At 46.5% G+C, this 20,753-nt stretch overlaps 7 protein-coding genes across 7 annotated transcripts; 3 read left to right on the top strand and 4 right to left on the bottom strand.

Moving 5' to 3' along the window:
- Positions 1-178: 178 nt before the first annotated feature.
- Positions 179-2,933, top strand: N7483_003389 (Zn(II)2Cys6 transcription factor domain-containing protein; the record flags this gene model as incomplete). The annotated part of the gene is made up of 2 exons (XM_057086826.1): positions 179-269; positions 511-2,933. 2 exons carry the CDS (start codon positions 179-181, stop codon positions 2,931-2,933), a joined length of 2,514 nt encoding a protein of 837 aa, XP_056946655.1.
- Positions 2,934-2,991: 58 nt separating this feature from the next.
- On the bottom strand, positions 2,992-4,708 carry N7483_003388 (ALDH-like protein; the record flags this gene model as incomplete). Its single annotated transcript, XM_057086825.1, has 5 exons — positions 2,992-3,323; positions 3,406-3,521; positions 3,590-3,682; positions 3,750-4,220; positions 4,248-4,708. The coding sequence occupies 5 exons, from the start codon at positions 4,706-4,708 to the stop codon at positions 2,992-2,994; spliced, it is 1,473 nt and encodes a 490-aa protein (XP_056946654.1).
- Positions 4,709-6,109: 1,401 nt separating this feature from the next.
- On the bottom strand, positions 6,110-6,692 carry N7483_003387 (uncharacterized protein; the record flags this gene model as incomplete). The annotated part of the gene is made up of 2 exons (XM_057086824.1): positions 6,110-6,529; positions 6,591-6,692. The coding sequence occupies 2 exons, from the start codon at positions 6,690-6,692 to the stop codon at positions 6,110-6,112; spliced, it is 522 nt and encodes a 173-aa protein (XP_056946653.1).
- A 270-nt stretch (positions 6,693-6,962) lies between these two features.
- N7483_003386 (SDR family NAD(P)-dependent oxidoreductase) lies at positions 6,963-7,857 on the top strand (the record flags this gene model as incomplete). Its single annotated transcript, XM_057086823.1, has 2 exons — positions 6,963-7,662; positions 7,706-7,857. 2 exons carry the CDS (start codon positions 6,963-6,965, stop codon positions 7,855-7,857), a joined length of 852 nt encoding a protein of 283 aa, XP_056946652.1.
- Positions 7,858-8,311: 454 nt separating this feature from the next.
- N7483_003385 (uncharacterized protein) lies at positions 8,312-10,258 on the top strand (the record flags this gene model as incomplete). The annotated part of the gene is made up of 5 exons (XM_057086822.1): positions 8,312-8,476; positions 8,547-8,654; positions 8,721-8,870; positions 8,923-9,736; positions 9,798-10,258. 5 exons carry the CDS (start codon positions 8,312-8,314, stop codon positions 10,256-10,258), a joined length of 1,698 nt encoding a protein of 565 aa, XP_056946651.1.
- A 228-nt stretch (positions 10,259-10,486) lies between these two features.
- On the bottom strand, positions 10,487-12,529 carry N7483_003384 (uncharacterized protein; the record flags this gene model as incomplete). Its single annotated transcript, XM_057086821.1, has 5 exons — positions 10,487-11,060; positions 11,113-11,433; positions 11,493-11,614; positions 11,672-12,447; positions 12,505-12,529. 5 exons carry the CDS (start codon positions 12,527-12,529, stop codon positions 10,487-10,489), a joined length of 1,818 nt encoding a protein of 605 aa, XP_056946650.1.
- A 4,744-nt stretch (positions 12,530-17,273) lies between these two features.
- Positions 17,274-18,776, bottom strand: N7483_003383 (mannitol dehydrogenase family protein; the record flags this gene model as incomplete). Its single annotated transcript, XM_057086820.1, has 1 exon — positions 17,274-18,776. The coding sequence occupies one exon, from the start codon at positions 18,774-18,776 to the stop codon at positions 17,274-17,276; it is 1,503 nt and encodes a 500-aa protein (XP_056946649.1).
- Between the last annotated feature and the right edge of the window lie 1,977 nt (positions 18,777-20,753).

Genomic DNA, 20,753 nt, shown 5'->3' with positions numbered 1-20,753 from the left:
CTCCGCAATCCCCATCGATTTGTACTAGTTGCCGACATTCCCTAAATATAATCCCCGAGTCTTCCCCGCGTCGGGTTTCTGTTGCAGAGATCAGCATGGCGTTTTAGACACTCAACTTACCGGCATTTGTCATTTCACTCCCCCTCCACTCGGCCTCCAGGGGCTATACAGTGCCATCATGCAGGCTCCACGTCAGGATCTTTTCCAATGCTCCACATGTGCCAAAACTTATACACGAATTGATCATCTAGCGCGTCATGTCAGATCACGTACGTTGGGTCGTCCCGAGGTCTGATACTAGAATAATCCTGGTACTGATTTTTCCATTCCTAGATACACAAGAGAAGCCTTTCGAATGCAAAACTTGCCATAAAGGGTTTACTAGAAGGTATGATATATACCAGTGCTAAATTGTACGTTGGCCACTCATGATCAATGGTTAATCTTCAGGTTGGCTATCAAGTGATCTCCTGCAAAGACATCAAACTGTGCATATCGACCCTCCGTTAGAGAACGGTACTAGTAAGCGCCGTCGCATCCGACCGCCTTTGGGTAAACCAGGTCGTGTCTCTCAGGCATGTGAAGCTTGCTCGGAGAGCCACCTTAAATGCGAAGACGAGAAGCCTTGTCGTCGTTGTCAACAAAAAGACATCCCGTGTATACCAATCAAATCCGCCTATTCCTTCCAACACCACAATACTCCAATCCAGGGACAAGAGCAACTTCAGCTCCCAAATCTGCCTACCCCTGATCAAACAGACCTTTCATCCCCTAGAAATAAAGCTCAGTCTATGGGGGACACTGACCCAGCCCTGCCACCTCATTTTTTGTTGTCGCGATCTCGGTCGCAGTCTTGCGTTGAAGGCGATGACCAACCGTATGAGGAGCAACCTCGGATACCGAGCCCATCAATCCCATCGCAGATATTATCTTTTCATAACCCTGGGTACGATGAAAATGAAGCGATATCTCTCACGCCATCATCAAGCAACATACCTCATGGTTTTTTGGATATCAATCCTTTCCTGAGTGGATCATGCACCCCTAGCGGATATCACTTTGGACTCAAGACTAGCTTGGATTTGAGTGTACTAGATCTCAATTTTCTGGAAAACTTCGACCCCCAGGTCCAGTTTGGAGAAAATCATCATCCCACAGTGCCGCCTCCTGAATTTCCAGAGGCTAGCGGGAGACATTCCAAGGCGGCCTTCCAGTCCATCTGGCGCTTTGTACCGATGTCTCAGAATCATGGATACGCTGAGCAGGAAAATTTATCACTACCTGATGAACCCGCTTTATTGAATCGTCCAGCCAGCATCAATATAATTACAAGGCTAGGCAAGGGGCAACTCTCTTCTCGGGAACGTGATAAGATTTTGGCCATCATTCATCGACAACTACGTTCGCCCCTTCTTAATCCCATTTCCGTCTTCCCAACAGCGCCGCTACTCGACAATCTCATTCAAAACTTCCTTCAAAGTCCGATCGGGTGTGGGAGCGACTGGATTCACACCGCTAGCCTGGATTTCAAAACCTGTCGTCCGGAGCTCCTAGCTGCTATGTCAGCTGCTGGAGCAGTTCTTACGACTGCCCATGTACCTCTTCAAAAAATGGGCTTCGCAATCCAGGAAGTTATTCGGCAACACCATGGTACTCTTTTCGAAGCAAACAACTCTGCAATTCAAGATCTAGAGCAGCTTCAATCCTACCTAATATTGTTGCTTCTCGGAATTTGGAGTGGTAACAATCGCAAGATTGAGATCGCAGAGAGCTTTCAACAACCCTTGGTCACCATGATCCGTCGGCGTGGAGTAATGAATCGAGGATGGTACAAACCAATCACAGTTCAGCCTGAAGATGACGGCAAAGTGCTCCAAGAGAAATGGCAGATGTGGGTTATGCAAGAGTCTTTCAAAAGGCTGGCCTTGCAGTTTCTGCGCCATAACTTTCACATTTCCATCTCCCTCCAGATCGTTCCATTGATATCATATGCCGAGGTTGACATTCCCCTGTCGGCCCCGCAATCATGTTGGGATGCACGCAAAGCTACTGATTGGAAGGCTATTGTTCTCGCTGAGCCATCTCTCCTGATGGGTCAAACCCCCTCACTGTCAGACTGTCTCATGAACATGGACCTCCTCGACGCGGCTCGAAATGTGTGCGATCTACAGAAGAGCTGTGAAGCGATTCTCCATTCCATGTGGGGAATGGTGTGGGAGTATCAACAATTAAACAAGCTCTTCCGGAAACAACCACGGTACTGGAACGGCGGGCTTATTATGAGCTCTCGATATGAAGAAATGATGAAAATTTTGAATAACTTCCGCATAATCTTTCCAGGTGAAAGCACCCAACTTTGGGAGCTGATCGCAATGAACTTGCAGCTCTCTATTGATGAGATTCAGGCATTTTGCTGCGCAGAAGATCACGAGGAAACCATCAGACTTAGACCTTCCATTACCCGGTGGGCCACAAGTGACACTGGGCGTCGGGCCGTATGGCATGCTGGACAAATAATACGCTCTGCAAAAGACTGCAGTGCCTCTATTCTTTCCGAGTTTGCTGGGATCGCGGTTTACCATGCTAGTCTGGCACTGTTGGCCTACTCGCTGACAATAAATACTGAGTCTACGTTGGGAGATAGTTACCCTCAACTATGCTTGCCAAGTGGAGAAAAGCGGTACATCTGTCTTGATGAGATTGAGACTGCGGATCTTCCGATATTCATTGAGCTGGGACGAGGTATACCTGGTATACGGGGTCGCAGAACATTGGAAGAGTTTACTCCCTTGGCAGAGCGGCACGCGATGGTGGAAGTCTTGATCGGAGTTCTGCGACCGGGAATTTTGGACCAGGCGCAACCAAGCTTGCCTCTCATCGAAACGCTTATTCTTTTGATGAACCAGTGCAAAGACACAAGCAACAGCGCATGACTACTTTAAATTTCGATTCGATTTTTACAGTCATGCATCTAGATGGCTTTTAATCAATTCAAAGCAATCTCGAAACATATTGAGCTCCCTTGGTTCCCAGAAACCCCACACTAACAAGAATCGGAATTCCAAATAAGGCCAACCCTATCAAGATACCCTGTTCAAAAAAGCCAACGCCTCCACCATTTGGGCGTGGTTTAGAGGGTTTGAGAGCCTTTGAGATTTCCATCAAGGCATGGGAAATTTCGGCGCCTTGTCCTTGCATGGTATGTTGCAGTAGATCATTAAAGGGCATCGACGTCACAAATGCCGGACATCTTTGAGAGAAAAGAGAAATAGGATAGCGTAGGGAGCGATCGAAGCCAATTTGTTGCGGTGCCGCTGGTCCAACTATGTCCATTCGTCAGTAATCCAGTCACTCCGAATTATTATTGTGTTATCGAGAAAAGGCAATGATGAATGTTCTACTCACTGAGTAGCTCCAATGGTATTTGGTTCACAAAAGAGACGTGGGTTGTGATGAACTGGGTCAGATACTTGGCCGAAACCAGATCAGCGAAGATGTATGACGCGATCAGCTTCCGATTCCTGGTTATTGTAGTAAAGAACAATCAGCTGGATTCTCTCATGACATATTGGTAAAACTCGATATTTACCCATTCGCAAGGTCGATAGCATCATCCAGAGACCGGACTCCGTGGACCAAGAGCCGACGACTGGAATTTCTATTTTGGATAACGTTGAACTCCCTGAAACGCAAAACGTCAGAAGCAATTCCCTCTAAGATATTAAAGGTGTCAAGGCCGTCTGTCTCACCTGAATGTCACCTCAAACAATTCTGCTTGGCCAAGCGCAGCAACGAGATCAAGACTGTCATCTTGGGGCTTCGTCCGCTCTGGGATCCTGCTATCAAATCTTCTATCCTCTAGGAACGAAACCATCGCATTCGTTACAGCCGCCAGGAATGGCCTTTTTACAAACTCGTTCACAAGGATGATGTCTGGAGCATATGGTGAAGTACCCCCAAAGCTAAACCTGGCAGCCACAAGAGCTTGCGCCGCACTGTCCAGATCTGCGGTTCTATCAACAATAGCGATCACGCAACCCGAGGGACTAGTGATTTCATGATTGAAGTCCAAAGACTCCTGAGTCTTCAAAGGGTTTTGAAACACGCGGATATGGTTAGGGCCAAGGTCAGCTTTGCTAGGTCGATCTACCACCACTGCAATGACGTCTCGATCGAGGGACTTGTCGGCCAGAAGTTGGCGAATTAGCGTGGACACCTCCCTGGAGGATTGCTCGAGCTAAATTGACCCGAAAAGTTCAGATTCTGTTGGCATCTTGAGCCTTCGATAAATGTAATGATTGTCAACACGCACCTGAATAACAACACAATTTCCTGCAGCTAGCGCAGCACAGATAGCTGCGATTGTCGAGTAAAAAACAGTATGCTCTGTGATAGCGACATACACAATGCCGATGGGCTCGGCTTGTGCTGGTGAATCTTCCCCTCGAGAAATTGCGTACTCCTGGTGGAGCGCCTTGTCCGAATCCAGGGTCTCGTAGTATTCTTTCAACGAACGAAGGGCGAAAAAGTACTCAATCTTCGCCTCTGTATCGGTATGCGTACCATCCTTTACCATGGTCTTCTGTATATGTTCTCCATGTTGTACGAGTATTCGATGAAGCTTTTCAAACTGATCCTGTCTGTAGAGGACATTTTGCATGCGACCATCCACAGAGGCCTCTCGGATTGACTGTAGGAACAACGTCATAACTGCAAGAATGACTGAAATGTTTAAACTTTTTCCTAGATCTCGATCAGCATAGCCTAGGACAACGTGAAATAGATCTAGGAATTTCTTCTCATTTGACTGCCTCCCCCCCTGATTACTTGACCGTAACTGATGACCTCAGGTTCACCCGCACTACATCGGCAAACCGCCCACATCTCTCCCACTTTCCCATCGCCCACATTCCCGATATTCAGAGTAAGGAGGCACCCAACATTTTAAATTGCTAAAATTAAGAAGAATAAAGGTATTTTGCAGCCTTGTAAGTACCTTGGATACCCCATTCAGTTCCCAATCGAACGCTCGACGTTAAAATTCGCCAATATGTCTTCCACAGTGACAGCGACCACCACACTGAATTCATCTCGAAGGTTACATATTCCATCCGGCTATACGGTTCACCTGTCAGATACATCTTCAAATCACCACGCGGAAACTCAGGATATGACTATAGCTCGAAACCCTCAAAATCCGCCAGATTGGCCTACCAACTATCGCAGAATTCCCCCTCGTCGGGCGGTCGATTATGACCTTGATCTCAGTGAGAGGCGGGTGTATCGGAATACATTCGAACATCTTTTGATTATTGTCATGTTTACAGGAGTAGCCACATCTGCAGTAAGCTCATCATTTCCTATAAAACTTGTGTCCTCATATTGACGGTGTTCATTATCATAGGTAGCCAGTCGAGTATGGGCATTAACAGGGGGGAGAGCAACAAGGAGTATTTTTCGTCATCGCATCGGTGGGGAGTTCTGAACGGTCTTGAATTCAAATTTAGTGTGTCATGGTACAGGAGTATCTTGATCAGACCCAATAATATATTCCTGCGCTTCTCAGTACAAGCTAGAAGCACTTGAATTTTATGTAAAGTTGCACATGCTCTTCCAAGGTTTCACCTACTAGTAGAAATTTATCCCTCAGGTCTATACTCACAAGTGCAAACTTCAATGTTGAACTATAATTTTCCGAGTCACAAAATGTCCAAAACTCTTCGGCATTTGAAGCCCTGGAGTCCTACTAGTACTAGCAGCCTTTCGGAGTTCATTTCATCATCCACCTGGACACATGCAGTGGCATAATATGCATGACTACAGGAATCCTGAGTGATTAATATACATACTCCTCAGGCCACTGGCACCCTTTGCTCAGATGCCTGAACCTTGGAACTCATGTGCAAATTGAATTATGTCCGGTGGGTGGCCGCTTTGGGCCGTCGTGCACTTTCGAGTTATTCAAGTTTTCGCAAAGGTAACTCCAAAGCCACTGATACATATGTAGCTGTAAAGGTGACAATATAATTTGAGTTTCGCTAAATAGATCAATATTCCAGCACTGGTCTGAATTCCATAACCTTCAGAATTTGCCATTGGATACTGCTGCTCACGGGGCTCCCTCCGCGCGTCTCACGCGCTGAAAATCACCTGTCTGATATGACAAGGATGGAGTGATTTTGGCAATTTTCCATTTCCCATCTACTTTGATAAACCGATGCTCCATCCAACTCCGACCGTCACTCGTCTCGCTGATCTTATTTGACGAATCTAGAGCACTGTTCTCCCGTCTTCCGTGACTAGCGAGCTGTTGCCATTGCACTATGATCTCATCCTCTGTGACAAGCTTGAAGTATGGCTGACCTAGTAAATGCTGAGTCGCCAGGGCTTTATTTCCAAGGTGTTCTTCCGATAACCATTCCTTTACAAACTCATCGGCTGCCAGTGTTCGTGACCCCCACGCGGGAACAATCAGCGTGTAGTCGATGATAACCTCGGGGGCGATTGTAGCGGCAAGATGATCATAGTCCTATTTTGCATCCATTGGTTATTAACTGTCTTATGGTGTCTGTTCAATTTTTGATTCTTACCTTTAGGTCGTATCCATCAGCCCAGGCGCGGGCCGTCTGAACAACAGCAATGTAGTCTTGGAAAGACAAGTTGTCTGGGATATAGAGCTCGAATGGGGCCATTGCGAATGATTTAATCAAGTCTTCGTATATTTTGTTCTGCAGGTTGGAAGTTCAAGTTGTCCGTTTGGTAAGAGTGATTCAAGTTGGAGAGGTGCACCTGGAATATATGCCCCCATGCGCGCATCTCCATCGGTAATTCCCCCCACCTAAGTTCCGAACATCATGTCATGCCCGGGAAATCCGAGAGAGCTTCATAATAAATATCACTCTGGGAAGTTCCAATCAAGGTACAACCATTTTACTTCTCGCACGCTTCAAAGTTCGCTGACCATGAACTCGCCATTCACATTGAGGACAGATGTCTACCAGCCCATTTCTCCCGAGACACTTGCCGGGTCGGTAAAAGGGAAAAACGCACTTGTCACTGGTTCCGGCAGAGGTATTGGGCGTGAGATTGCGCTTGCGCTAGCTCAAGCTGGCGCGAATGTCGGAATTACTGCTCGTACCGCAAGCGAAGTAGAAGCAACAGTTGTGGATGTCCAGGGCGTGACTGTGGGTGCGGGGAAGGTCATTGGGATAACAGCCGACGTTCTCAAACGGGATGATCAACAACGCCTCATTCGGGAATTCCATGAAAAGCTAGGCCCGATTCACATATTGATCTTGAATGCGGGGAACAATGTGTTCCAGCCATTTCACCTAACCGAGGCTGATGGCTGGTGGGATGTCATGGAGCTGAACGTGCGCGCCCCCGTCGAACTCACTCGTCTGGTACTTCCCGAGATGATGGAACGGAATGAGGGATCTATTGTTTTCACCTCTTCTCGAGCGGCAAAGGCCGATCTACCATTCACAACAAGCTACAACTGTGCGAAGACATCTATTACACGATTCGCGGGGACATTGCAGGCTGAGATGGAACAAATCCAACCTAAACAACACAACGCCGATAACGGAATTGAACTCTTTAGCATCCATCCTGGCGAAATTGAGACTCAGCTTCATCAGTCGGCAATCCCGGAGAAGACCCGTACTGAAGCCCCCCTACGTGGTTGACTTGTTGGAGAGACTAGGGAAGACCCGACCACACTATGCACCCCGCTTACCAGCCTGGACTGTCGTGTGGCTTTGTACCGGAAGAGCCGCGGGTCTAAGGGGTCAATATGTTGACTGTACAAGAGATGTTGAGGAGCAGATGAAATCCCACCAAAGCAATATCAAATAGTGCATGTATCTATAACTCAGATAATGAATTCATGGAACATCTGAAATAGTGAGACTGAGAATTCAAGCTTTTTAACCGGATTCCGAGTATTTAATAACTGAATTAACAAGCATTCAATAACATTCAAGTGATTCGGAAGTTGACCCGGCACTATTTGATGGGCAATTAGATCATTACGGGATTTCCTCATTCCTTTAATCTATCTCGCCCCTCTTCTAACCTTGTGATGATCAATGCTTAGCAATTAGGACCCTGCATGGACCCCTCTGGGGCGCCGGATTATCCGAAAGCTTGAATCCCCGTACCCCATTTCCAGGAAATGAAATCTGGGGAAGTCCGGGGCTTTATGTAATGAGCTGTTCATGGTCACCAGACGGCTGGGTATTTAGAGGCGTGGAAGGATCGCATCCCTGCTCTTCGGTCTATGCATACCTCGCAGTTTCTTAATCTCAAAATGGCAAAACAAGATGCGGAACATGAAGAAGATCAGACCAGGTCTTTGTCATTGGCAATGATACCTGAAGATGAACCGTCTACAGCTTATCAAGTTGGATGGCGTACCTTGATGGGTATTTTTGCGTTGTCATTTGCAAACAACTGCGCTGCTGTTTCTAACACTGTGAGTGACCTAGTCACGTTTTGAGGAACTCCTAGTTCAATTTTATAGCTAACATCACCCGGTTTTCCAGACAAACACTATCATCAGCTTTCAAATTAAGGCTCTCGGCGATGCCTCCTTCGCTTCATGGATGGCAAATGCAAATCTCCTCGTCACACTAGCGTTTGGCCCAGTATTTGTACGTGCCGGTATCCACTTGCACCATTTATGGGCCTGAATATGTCTAATTCTGCAATAACTACAGGGATCACTCAGTGATAGACTGGGCAAAAAGTGGTTTATTGTCATCGGTAGCCTAATCGGCGTCATCGGCTCTGTCGTCTCGGGATCCGCAAATCATACTGCAGTCATAGTGGCAGGAAATGCGTTGACAGGGTTAGCAAATGCAGGCTGCGTAAGGATATCCACAAAAAGAGCCGATTAAACGAAGACTAATCGTTGCATAGATTATGGGAGTCCCCGCTTCACAAGAAGTTACACCCAATAAGTTGCGACCTTGGACAATGGGCTTTTCACAGGCAATGGCTAGCGCAATTACCATCGTAGGTACTATCAGCGCGGGCGCCTTTGTAAAGTTCCAGTCCTGGCGCTGGTCATACTATTTCAATGCTTTCATCTATGGCACGTCGTTCCTGCTCGTCTTGGCCTTTTATCATCCTCCACGACCAGGACTACGTCGCCAGTTAAGTCAGCGCCGTGAACTATTCTCCCAGGTCGATTATCCAGGAATTTTGCTCTTCACAGGCTCAATCACCTCACTCATAATTGCCTTGACATGGGGTGGTTCAACCTACGCATGGTCCTCCGGGCAGGTCATTGGAACTCTCGTCGCTGGCTGTGTTGGACTGGTCGCCTTTGGTCTCTACGAATGGAAGTTCACATCTAGAGGTATCTTCGATCATCGACTGTTTCACACAAGGAATTTCCCCATTCTACTATTTGTGTGTATTGTGGATGGAATGCTACTCCTTGGTGTCAACGTTCTCTACGCCCAACAGATCGCAGGTCTATTCACGACTAATGCAATCCGCATTGCTACAATCCTTACGCCATACCTAGCCACCTCAGCCTTTGGGTGCATTCCAGCGGGCTGGATAATGGCCAGGACCAAATCCTATCGCATAATGCTTATTGCGGCTCTTTTGTGGTGCAGTCTATTTACTGGTCTAATGGCACTGATCAACCCACAACGACTCAGCTGGGCATATGCTTTCTCTGCTCTTTTCGGTATGGGAACTGCTGTTACGACTGTCATTCCAGGTATGTATAGCCCACTCAAACTTGAAAACACTTAGTTCTATAGTACTAACTTTCTATGCAGTTGTGGCAATGGGTCTCTCCGTTCCCTCTTTTCTGCTTGGTACAGCGGGTACCATCAGTATCTCGTGCCGTGCGCTTGGTGGAATTGTAGGTATCACTATCTTCACCGCAGTATATGATAACAAGATAAGTTCAGCCGCACCTCGATACGTTGGCTCCGTGCTTGATGCCGCTGGAGATGGCAACCTGATTTCAGAAGTCATGGCTGCGCTCGGCTCTGGATCTACAGCAGCGCTACAACAAATTCAGGGCTTATCTGAGTCGCTTATCCCAAAGATCGAAGCTGCTTATCTTGCGGCGGAGACTTACTCTTGGAAATTTGTGTGGATCGCTATCTGCGTTGTGGTGGCGGTCAATGCTGCTGTGGCTTGTTCACTTCACTCGGTGGCTACCAAGATGAATGATCATATTGAGTCTGCGTTGGAGATATCTGAGGCTCGGGATAAGCAGCTGCAAGAGTGAGGAAATATTTAATTTTGAGCTTAATATTTTTATTTATTTGGGATGAACGTGATTTTGGCAAATATCTTCAAATTTTCGATTTAGTAAATACACTCAAGTCCACTGAGAAGTCATAATGAGATGGTGGTAAAGATTTAGACACAAAAAGAGAAATTAAAGAACATAGAAGATTTCAGATGATGATTGACTCATCCTCATATAAGACAAAAAAAACCCCGAGCGAGTGATTTAAGGGTGGTTGGGGTTGGTCTTGTTCCACTGAGCATAGCTAAGAGTGGGATCCAAGGCCAGAGTTGGGTCAAGGACAAAGTCCTCAGAGACTTCTCCAATAAGGGTACCATCCCAGCAGTGCTCCCTGAAGCACTTCTCACAGGCCGCAGGGCGCTCAATACCCAGACGGTGCAAGCTGCGATCGATAGCCGCACAGCCGAGACAGTCAGCCCAGGTAGAGCTAAGAGATCCATTGCCCATGGTGACGAGGTTGAAGCTGTTCTCAGTAACACTGTCGAAGTTGGAGTAGGTCATCTCAGGAGTAGCCCAGCTGTAGTTGGTGTAGTAGCTGTAGGGGGCGTTGGCCATGTAGGCAACGATAGGGGAAGAAGCGTCTCCGGTAGTAGTCAAGCTGACATCACAGCCGAACAGCACAGGCTTGAGAGTGTAGTTACGGGCCAGCATCTCGGAAACAGGGGGAACCTCTGGGAAGGGGAGACCAGCGTCCTTAGCAAGGTTGTAGGTGTCCCAGATGTTAGTACCGTTGGTCCACAGGTAAGGCTCATCATCGGCATCGTCATCCCAGGCCATGCTTCATGAAGGTTAGTAAAAGATTTTTACTCTAGGAGCTGGGGTTGACTTACATGAAGTCGACATCACGCTCGGGCTGGATGAGAGGCCAGAATGGCACCGACTGTCCGGCCTCGGAGGTATCGGCAAAAGTGATGGTGTCTTCGCTGGTGAAAGCGTTGGGGATCGAGGGGTTGGCGATTTGGTCAAGGGACAAGTCAAAGAACTCGGCGAATGCATCAGAAAGAGATTCGAGTGAAGCGAGGCCGGTCAGAGAGTCGTCATCGCGCTTCTGCAGGCTGCTCTGACGCTTGGAAAACTGTCCAAGGGTATCGTTTGTGGTGGCACTCAACCACCAGTAGTTGAAAGCAGCCGATACGGCGCCCAGAACAAAGCTTGAAGATGTTAGCTCTGGATCAATTTTGCTCAATTTAGCTGGATTCACTCTACTCACCTGCCCTGGTCAAGGTTCACGACACATTTGTTATCAGTGTTGTCCTTGTTTGTCGAGCCAACGTATTTGGTAGGGGTGAAGCCCAGGTCCCAAGAACCAAATTCGAAGGGAGTGAATTCGTACTGTGTTTCTCTTAGTTAGCCACATCTGATAGACAATCCGGTTACCTCGTCACTTACCAATGTGTCGGTATCAGCAGGCACGTAAAGACCATTCTCAACGCTGTTGCTCGTGTTCATACTGCTGGTGAGAAGGATTGGGAGAGGTCCCTCGAAGTTCTTGAAGCTCTCCAACTCAGCGATCGAAGAGAATGTGCGGTTGACACCAGGAATAAACTCGTAGCCAAAAGTCAAACCAAGGAAGTCTGCAGCGGACACGTTAAATCCCTGCTCATATTTTTCGGCGATCATCTCGAAGTATGCGCTCTCAGGGGCAGCATACTGGGAGTAGCCAGTGGCTGAGAAACGATCGATATCGACACGCCAGTCCTTGACAATCTCGGCCATGGAAGAGTAGTTGTAGAATGCATAAGACGCAGTCGGCCAGGATCCACCAGAAAGACCAGCAATGTAGGTCATACTCTGAAGCAGACCACCGACCTTAGCCTCTTTCGAGCCAGGAGTTCGCTCATCAATGGCTTCCATACCACCCGCACCGGTGTAGGCGGAACGCCAACCACCACCACTGGTAGCCCATGCAATCACAGGCACATTGGAGTAACCATTCTTCTTGATCTTCTTGGTGTAGTCTGACAGGTTGAACCCCTCGAGATCCAGACGGGCCAAGTAAGAGTGCAGAGAATCAGCAACGACTGCCTTACGGCCCTTGACCCAAGCAGTTTCGTTTGGAGAGAGGGTAGGCTCGCGGACAATCTGAATGTCCGCGGGACAGTCCACATAGTAGGGCGCATAGGCGTCTACTGAGCTAGCTGCTGCTGTAGCAGCACCCAGAAGCACTAATGTTTGTTAGTTCCTCTTACTATACTATCATATGACATGAAATTCTTGCATACCTGACAGGGCGACGTGACCAATCATCGTGATGTTTCCAATTGTTCAATTTGAAACGACTGGACACTCAGAAGTTAGGAAATCGACGAAGTATCGATTATTTATGTGTCTTCAATTCGCCACAAGACTGCACGAAACTTGGGCAGTGTTGAGCAATGCTACCAAGGTTGTGTGAATAATTGTCGTGATTCGTGTCCGTACTCCGTACTTATACCACCCACTTCCAAACGCCGCCTACAGGCTATGGAGACGTGGGTACCTAGCCTCGGGGGCCAAGAAGATCTAATGACGCTCCTGTTGAACCTCAACTCCTTCTATGGCTTCCGGTCGGAGAAGAGTGGAGACCGCGAAAACTCCCTACATTTTGATGAACAAAACAAGCACATCCAAGAGTTGTAATTCCACGACCCCCTTGTGCCGATCCTTATGTCGATTAGAACGGAATCCGTATCACGGAGTTTGCCTGAAGAGACTGAGATGCATATTCGTATATATGGTAGTGCAGTCTTCACACCAGGGTATACATCATGATGAATACTAGCGTAGAATCAGGGATAATTCCAAGTTCCATCCAATTTGAATGTTGGGATGTGGAGACACGGAAGATGCGAAGAATAGATTGAAAATCTTCAGGAAGATCGACAAATTCGTTACTATAAACGGACCATCCCCGACATCTACTCCGTTCTCTACAGAGTATAATAGTCATTCCATCCAGGAACAATAGTGTTTGATATCAATAGGCTCTTTTATGCGAGATTAATTATGATCCTGATGGCGTCTATAAATTTCATTAATTCGCACATTCTTCCTATCCAATCTATTACTGGCTTCCTGAGGAAGCTGACTCCGAATTTCCATATTAGACACACTCCACGCAAACTACGCCGTACCTGGATAAATACTACTTAATAGGAAGGAGTCTGAATCTTTTCATCTCTTCAGTATTTTTTGCCTTGTCTAAAGTAGTGTGGATTTGACTCTGTGGTAGTCTATATTCTCTCCACAGAGTCAAATCCACACTACTTTAGACGAGTTGGGGGCGATATGCCACAACACATGAATTTCGGGGGCCAAAACGGTTCCGGCCGCCTACACATGCAACCAGCACCGTAGATAGTATGAATATACTAATAATATACGGCATACACTGAGCATGAATGCCGGCCGAAAATTGTTCATTGGTGGCAAGTTCAAGTTTTTGAAATGCGAGATAAACTGGGCATTGAGTACCTGAATCCTTCAAGATTGACCGGCGCATCCGAGACCCAATGATTTGGTAGTTCCAACCTTCAATTGTTGGAGCCTTGTGGCACTTTTGATGCATGAATTCAAGTCCCTTGCTATGATCACTATAACTATGGGATAATCAGAATATTTCCCGCCTCAAATCCTGTCATAATTTACTTCCAAGTGGGGATTTGCTGTTATACTCCGAACCCAAATCCAAATCTCGATTTCTTGACCTTGAAAACTACAACCCATAGAATTTTTTGATAGGACCAATAGCCGCGATGATTACTACGTACAATGCGATTTTTCCCAATACCTTTTGACTAAAAAGCGCTCGATAAACTAGGGAATCAGTGCGAAGGGGCCGATTTTCTTCTTGGATCGACCTTACATCCGTCTTTGTGAAAACCCCACCCAACATTTAACAAACATTTGACTGGTGAATTCGTCTGAACTCAGTATGTGAGTAGCGTATTCCACTCTAACAAGCGACCAATTGGATTCCAGACGTACTTGCGTGTTCCTTAGCACGGCCCCGGGGGCCCTGCTCCACAACTTGAAATGCTCTCGGCCTACCCGTCGGGAGTTCCGCAGGCACAATGCTACTTAGGCTGAAAATAGCAAAATTTGCGCATGAATTCATGTGGAGTAAACAATTGAACTTGAGCCCCAGACCAAATGTTCTCCTTTGTTCTAGCATTCTTCTTGAGAACCTGGAACTTAACTCAAATATCACAAATTCAAGTTTCAATATTGCCAGTAGACAACTGTCAACTACCACTCAAGTGCTAGTAGTAGTAACTTTTAATTTCCACAGTACTGAGACCTGCTTTCAGGGCTGGCCCCGGGGGTCTGGGTGAATCCACTGTATCTGCTTCACATTGGCATTGAAGAACTCCACTCGACAGTTTTACCTCAAGTGCCGGATACTAGGTAAGTTCAACCTTGGAAGCTCGAGACTCGGGAAAAAGTTCTCGAGATATGATGGCCCCCACGGTAGTGGAGCAAAATATCTTCAAATGATGCAAATATAGTATGACTAGACATGAACGGGTTAAACAATATCACCTTCGGAAGAAACACGCACTTGTGGTAAGGTAGTAGTGACATCCGAATATGATTTAGAAATCTCTAGGACCCACGGAGATTAAGGAATGTGCCGGATCTTCCGTCAATCATGTAAACACTCGGAACTATGGGCTCCCTGCGGACTCCTAGTATCATGCAGTACTATAAATAAACAAATCTGGGTCAAATCTGGGTCCCGAGGTTATCTTGAACATCCGACTCGGAGTCCTGGTTTGCAGAATTGTCAGCTTTTACCCTCTTCCATTCTCAGAGGGCTTGGTCCTCAAACGCAACACGGAGAAGCAATCATGAAAGGCACGAGAAAGCTGATGAACACATGTCTACTTAGGTAGATGCTAGTGTAATGTCTTACTAGGTAAGCTTATCCCACGTGGACCATGCACATGTGTAGAGAGCTCCATACTACACATGTGCAGTAATAATGTTGCGCTTCAAGTTGCATCACAGTTCTTAGTACTTTGATCCCTAGCAAGCATTGGAATTGCGCCAATTAGCGATATGCTCTGCCATCAATTATCCCCTGATGAGACCTGTGAAGATTCATCATGGTTGTCTGGGTTCAAGTTGATGATCAAGACGAATGGAAATGAGGAATATCTGTAGAGCTCGCAGTGGTGCATACTGCTGTCAGCGGCTGGGTATTCGTAGCCTGCTTCAGCTTGACCGTCATAGGATTTCTTTTTCTAATCAGCTTTGCATATAAGACTAGCAATATCTCAAGTTGTTCTCAGCTGGACATCCATGGATGAACATTTGAAAATAGATTGCCTTTCCTGGTTAGCGTGTTTGCAAATCGGAGATAATGGTTTACCCGGATTTAAGCCTCAATGCTAACCTCTTTGGGATTTTCAAGATGGCCAGTCATAGTGATGTCATTTGAGCTGGTTGTTTCCCAAACACGCAGTACGAGGTCGCTGATGAAGATCGATGCTGCAAGTCTATCTGAGAAGATTCCCGATTAATTGGACATGAATGATTTGTTGGGACAATATCAAAGATGCGGTAATCAGAGTCAGCAAGTGTAGTGCGGAACAACACCACCAGCCCTGAAAGAGCTACCTAGGATTATTTCCAAGACTTCGTTCTTTTGTCATCAGCTTATTGCCAATATATACGAATTTCTTCGTTAATGAAGCGCGAACAGTGACGCCTGCAACATTTTGTCATTTCCGAGTCTGGGACGGCGGAGCAAATTGCTAAGGTGTGGATCTCGGAGAGGATAGTATATCGTGTTCTTTTCAGCCGACGTATGTACCGCTGGCATTCATGTTCAAGTTGCAGGTTAAACCGGGTCGAGAGGTCCTCGATACATGTTAATGACACTGGTGACAGAGATATGGGGTATGTTAGCAAGTGATGCAATTTTGCAGGATGTGGATTTTAGGCAATGAACGCCAACGGGGCTAAATTAAACATGAAAGCAACTGGAGAGCGAGTTTGTTGTCGATTGGTCAATGCAGCCTGCATAGTAAAATAAGTTTGCGTAGAAGCCATACTGGGTTGATTCCCACGTGGCAAATCTGGATCTCCATGTGCATTTGCCTCAATGGATCACGTATGGTAGTGAATACGGACAGCATCGAGTCCGTAATGTGTTTTGCCCTGTAGGACCCAAGGGTAATGAGAATGCCTGGAACTTGAATCTTGAAACTCCAGATGAGAAATCCAGATTTTAACTGCCGGTACACCGTACTTACATCACGTTGTAGATCAAGCGTTCAAGTGCGAATTGACGCAATGTTTCATAATGAGATCTCCGGGTTCAAACCTGGAGTTGGATTCGGTTGTACTATGGTGTTTCTCAGAAGATTGGGGTCGTTGCTGGTGTATGGCATTTAGACCCGCCCTTATGTTTGCCTCTAACCTTCACTTTTGGCAGATGTGACAAACTCATGATGCGCCGTACCTAGGTAGCTTGTATATGCTTAAAATACAATGAGGAAACAATCAAAGTCCTCGCCGGCACTGGTAGTATGAGAACGTCAGATATCCTGGGAGTTAAGATCAACTATGGAACTTTCAAATTTGCACTGGCAGTCTCACTTAACATCATGGCACCTGGATCAGTTGGTCTGTTCCTGTGATACTCGAGGACAACGGTAAACATTTGAACTTTACTCCAAATGTTATTTTTATCTTATGAGGAGAGCGATCATTTGATTCAGAAAGATTCCATTAAAAAAAGTAAATCAAGTTCGCACCGGTATCCAATAAACCGTCCTGCTTTTTAGCACACAATCCCACATTTTGAATGACACCCCAAATAGAATTATCCCCATGGCCAAGATATCAACTAACTCAGAAAGATTTTATCTATCACAATCTATCTCTATGTCGCGCTTTTGTCCAAAAATCACCCAATCGTGACGCATGCAAATAAAACATAAATCATGACTCGCAGGCGGAAGGTGTACTTTTTGTCGCCAAGCCAACAAGTTCATGTCCATCATTAATCAACATACTTAGGAATAGTCTTCAGGATACCATCCCGACTGATGTCTTCCAATGCAGCAGTGACTGTTGCCAAGAATCGCTTGTCAGAACGCAAGTCATCACCAAAGAGGTTTCCGATGCTAAGCAGCTCGGCCGGGTTTGTGCCTCCAGCAATAGCCTTAGCTTGAAGTAGCTCACGCATAGGATCGTCGACTTCGAATTTGTTGCCATTGTCATCAACACCCCTCACATAGTGGAACCAGGCGGCTGCAACGAAGCACAAACGGCGGAAGGGGCCTTTTACCCAAATGGCTTCGGCAATCGAGGGCATAATGAATTGTGGAACCTTTCCAGAAGCGTTAAGGCAGATACGAGGCAGTTGGTCCATAATCGTGGGGTTGGAGAAACGCTCAATCAAGGTCTTAGTGTAAACGTCAAGGTCAACACCGGGAATGGAAGGTAGTGATGGTCTCACTTCCTCTTGCATCATCTGCCAAACAAACTTGCTAAAGAAGGGATCCTGCATGACCTCGTGGACGTATTTGAAGCCTGCAAGTTGACCAGGGTATCCAATGGCAGAGTGACTACCGTTCAAGAGACGAAGCTTGTGTTTCTCAAACTCCTCCACAGCGTGTACATCCTTCACCACCTGGACTCCAACCTTCTCAAATGGTGGACGGCCGTCGGAGAAGTGATCTTCAATGACCCACTGAGTGAAAGGCTCTGTAACAACAGGCCAGGAATCTTCAACACCGAAGTTCTCCGCAAGATCTTCCTTATCCTTGGCAGATGTCTGAGGTGTGATACGGTCGACCATGGCGTTGGGGAAGTGGCCTTTCTCAGAGATCCACTTTGCGAGGTCAGGGTTACGGATGCGTGCGAACGAGTCCAGCATATGCCTTGTGATAGCACCATTCTTCTGCATATTATCACAAGACATAACTGTGAAAGGCTTCAACCCTTGCTGATAACGACGGGCCATGGCAGCGTAGAGGAAACCAAATGTGGTACGTGGGGCATTTTCGTTGGCGGGGTCAAGATCGAACTTGATATCAGGGTGATCGCTTTGCAGTTCGTGTGTATTCTCATTGTAGAAATATCCGCTCTCGGTGATGGTGAGGGAAACGATGTGGGTATCAGGGTGTGCCATCTTGGCGATAACGGCTTCTCGGTCATCAGGGGCGAAGAGGTAAGAATTGATGCTACCAATGATACTGGCAGAGCTTCCCTTAGCAGAGCGCTCAATGAGAGTGTACATATGGTCTTGAGATCTCAAAGCATCACGCATGCCAGCATCGAAGGGTTGTAGACCAACACCACAAATTGCCCAATCAGTGATACCCTGGCGCATCAACTGGTCGACATAGTAGGCCAGGTGAGCACGGTGGAAACCACCCACACCAATGTGAACGATACCCTCCTTGATGGCGGGGCCTCGTGGATATTTTGGGATGCTGATAGGTGTTCTACCGGCCGCAATTCGCGCCAAGTTGCTGGTGTTAAGCTTGAGAGTTTGCATTATGAGAGGTATGAGAGGAATTGGTAGAATTGAAAAGGAATGGCGAGGATGAGAAAAGAAATAGGAAAAAAAAAAAGTTGCCACAGCTGCGACAGGGACAGCTTTATCAAGGTCACCGCTGGTTTCTCGAATAGCACAACAATAGAACCGGAAAGTGTACAGCGATGGTATTACATCATGTAGTGGAGAATAAAATACGGGTCTTTTGTGGAGTTCAAAGCAATAACTTCCAGTAAAAAGCACAATCCGGGCCCCCGGTTTCATTCTGGTCATTCTTGTATGGTCCAGCCTATGTAGTCACACGCCCCTGGGATATGGGAGGAATGCCGCCACACAGGCAACTCCACCCCGAGCCAGCCTTATCGATCTTCTTTATGAACGATAACCTAAACTCTTTTCCGAGTAACCCCATCACGAGCTGTCAACCCCACTGTGATTCTTCTGGAAACTCAGGAGGTTCTGAGATCCAGGGGAGAGCTGAGAGGAAGCTATAGCTATTGGGGAGTCACATGATATCCACATTCTCAACCATTTTCTGGTAGTTTAGGCGATCTTTGATTTCTTACATTTGACCTGTTCTTTTGACAAGTCCGATTCAAGTTACTCTTGATTCAGTTTTTTTTTTTACTCTTTCTACCGCGTTCGCCGTATGAAGTATACGAAGTACTCCGTACTGGTTCAGCTCACACTTGTCTTGACCATACTCTGGAGTATACAGGTCCTATTTTTAATTGCCCCGGGATAATGCGTTGCCGGCGATTCCGACCTATCCAACCCGAAATGCATAGTGTCTTCGCCTCCCTCGCTTATGCAGAAATCCCGGCACATCATCAAGTGACCTCCATCAGATGACCACCTGTTTCAATCAGTCTTACGAATTGGCCCATCCCCTACTCCTTATATGAATTAGATTGGACCTAGACTTTGGGTCCAGACCAATAGTTACGCCACAGCCACAAAAGAAAACAACAAAAAACAATACCCAGGCAACCAAGGGGGATCTAAAGATCGACACCAAATTTTTATTTTCTTTGCTCCTTGAACGGCAGTGACATATCAAGCCCCTTTTTTCCGATTAGCCGCGGGATCCTATTGAGGGTTTTTGTCATACGAACAGACAAGCCTCATTCTCCGAGGAGCTCGGACCATGTGCTTATTCTCCTTATTACAAAATAATCCAACTAACTCTTGAACTGAAAATTGATCATTTGAAAGATTATCGCATACGAAATCCCATTTCAAACCATTGGCACCGGCAAATATTGCCTCACATCTTCGAATTATCCTTTGGCCATTGAAGCAGAAGCAAAAACAGTTTCAGTTGTGAACTCTTTCCATTTCAAATACGGTGAAGGTGAAGACCAGTCAGACGCCTAGGCGGGGCTGCTGACATTCAATGTTCACTCCTGACTCAATATTATTGATAATATGAAATGAAACTCATCGTTATCAGCACGTCATCTATCAGAAACATGTGACCCGATTTTGGGGCAAACCCAAGTCCATTGAACGACCGGCGATCTGCTATCCGCGTTCCAGAACAGCTATGCCCTATTTTAGATATGCGGAGTATGTGGAACCAGCCTGTGTTAAGACCCGCCTCCAGATGTCGAGAACTCCAGACCTATCCGGTACTGAACGAAGGAAGTCTCCGCCATCGTATCATAAAGTCGACTTGGACGAGCTGTGGCATTTCCATGCTTTGTCAACCATTGCAAACGAAGACAGCCTAGCTGCTTTGAATAGTCCGCAACAGCTTGGATCATTCTGCGACCGTGCCCCTTTCCCTCTTAGTGTGGGGTCAACGAAGAGATCTATTAATGTATGTCAATTCAGTATATTTTTTAAAAACGCTATGCAATACTTGCACATGTGCTTGGTATTTCCGCGTACCATTCAAAACCTTGGAAGCACTTTGCTTTTTACTTCAAGTTGGTTGAGATAGAGATTCTTTGTCAACTATCTCAGACTAGCAGT

This window comes from Penicillium malachiteum (genome assembly GCF_028827825.1).
Source record: "Penicillium malachiteum strain IBT 17515 chromosome Unknown utg000002l:1.0-8849297.0:1.0-8852440.0, whole genome shotgun sequence".
NCBI classification, from domain to species: domain Eukaryota; kingdom Fungi; phylum Ascomycota; class Eurotiomycetes; order Eurotiales; family Aspergillaceae; genus Penicillium; species Penicillium malachiteum.
This window is presented reverse-complemented; position numbering and strand designations above follow the sequence as displayed.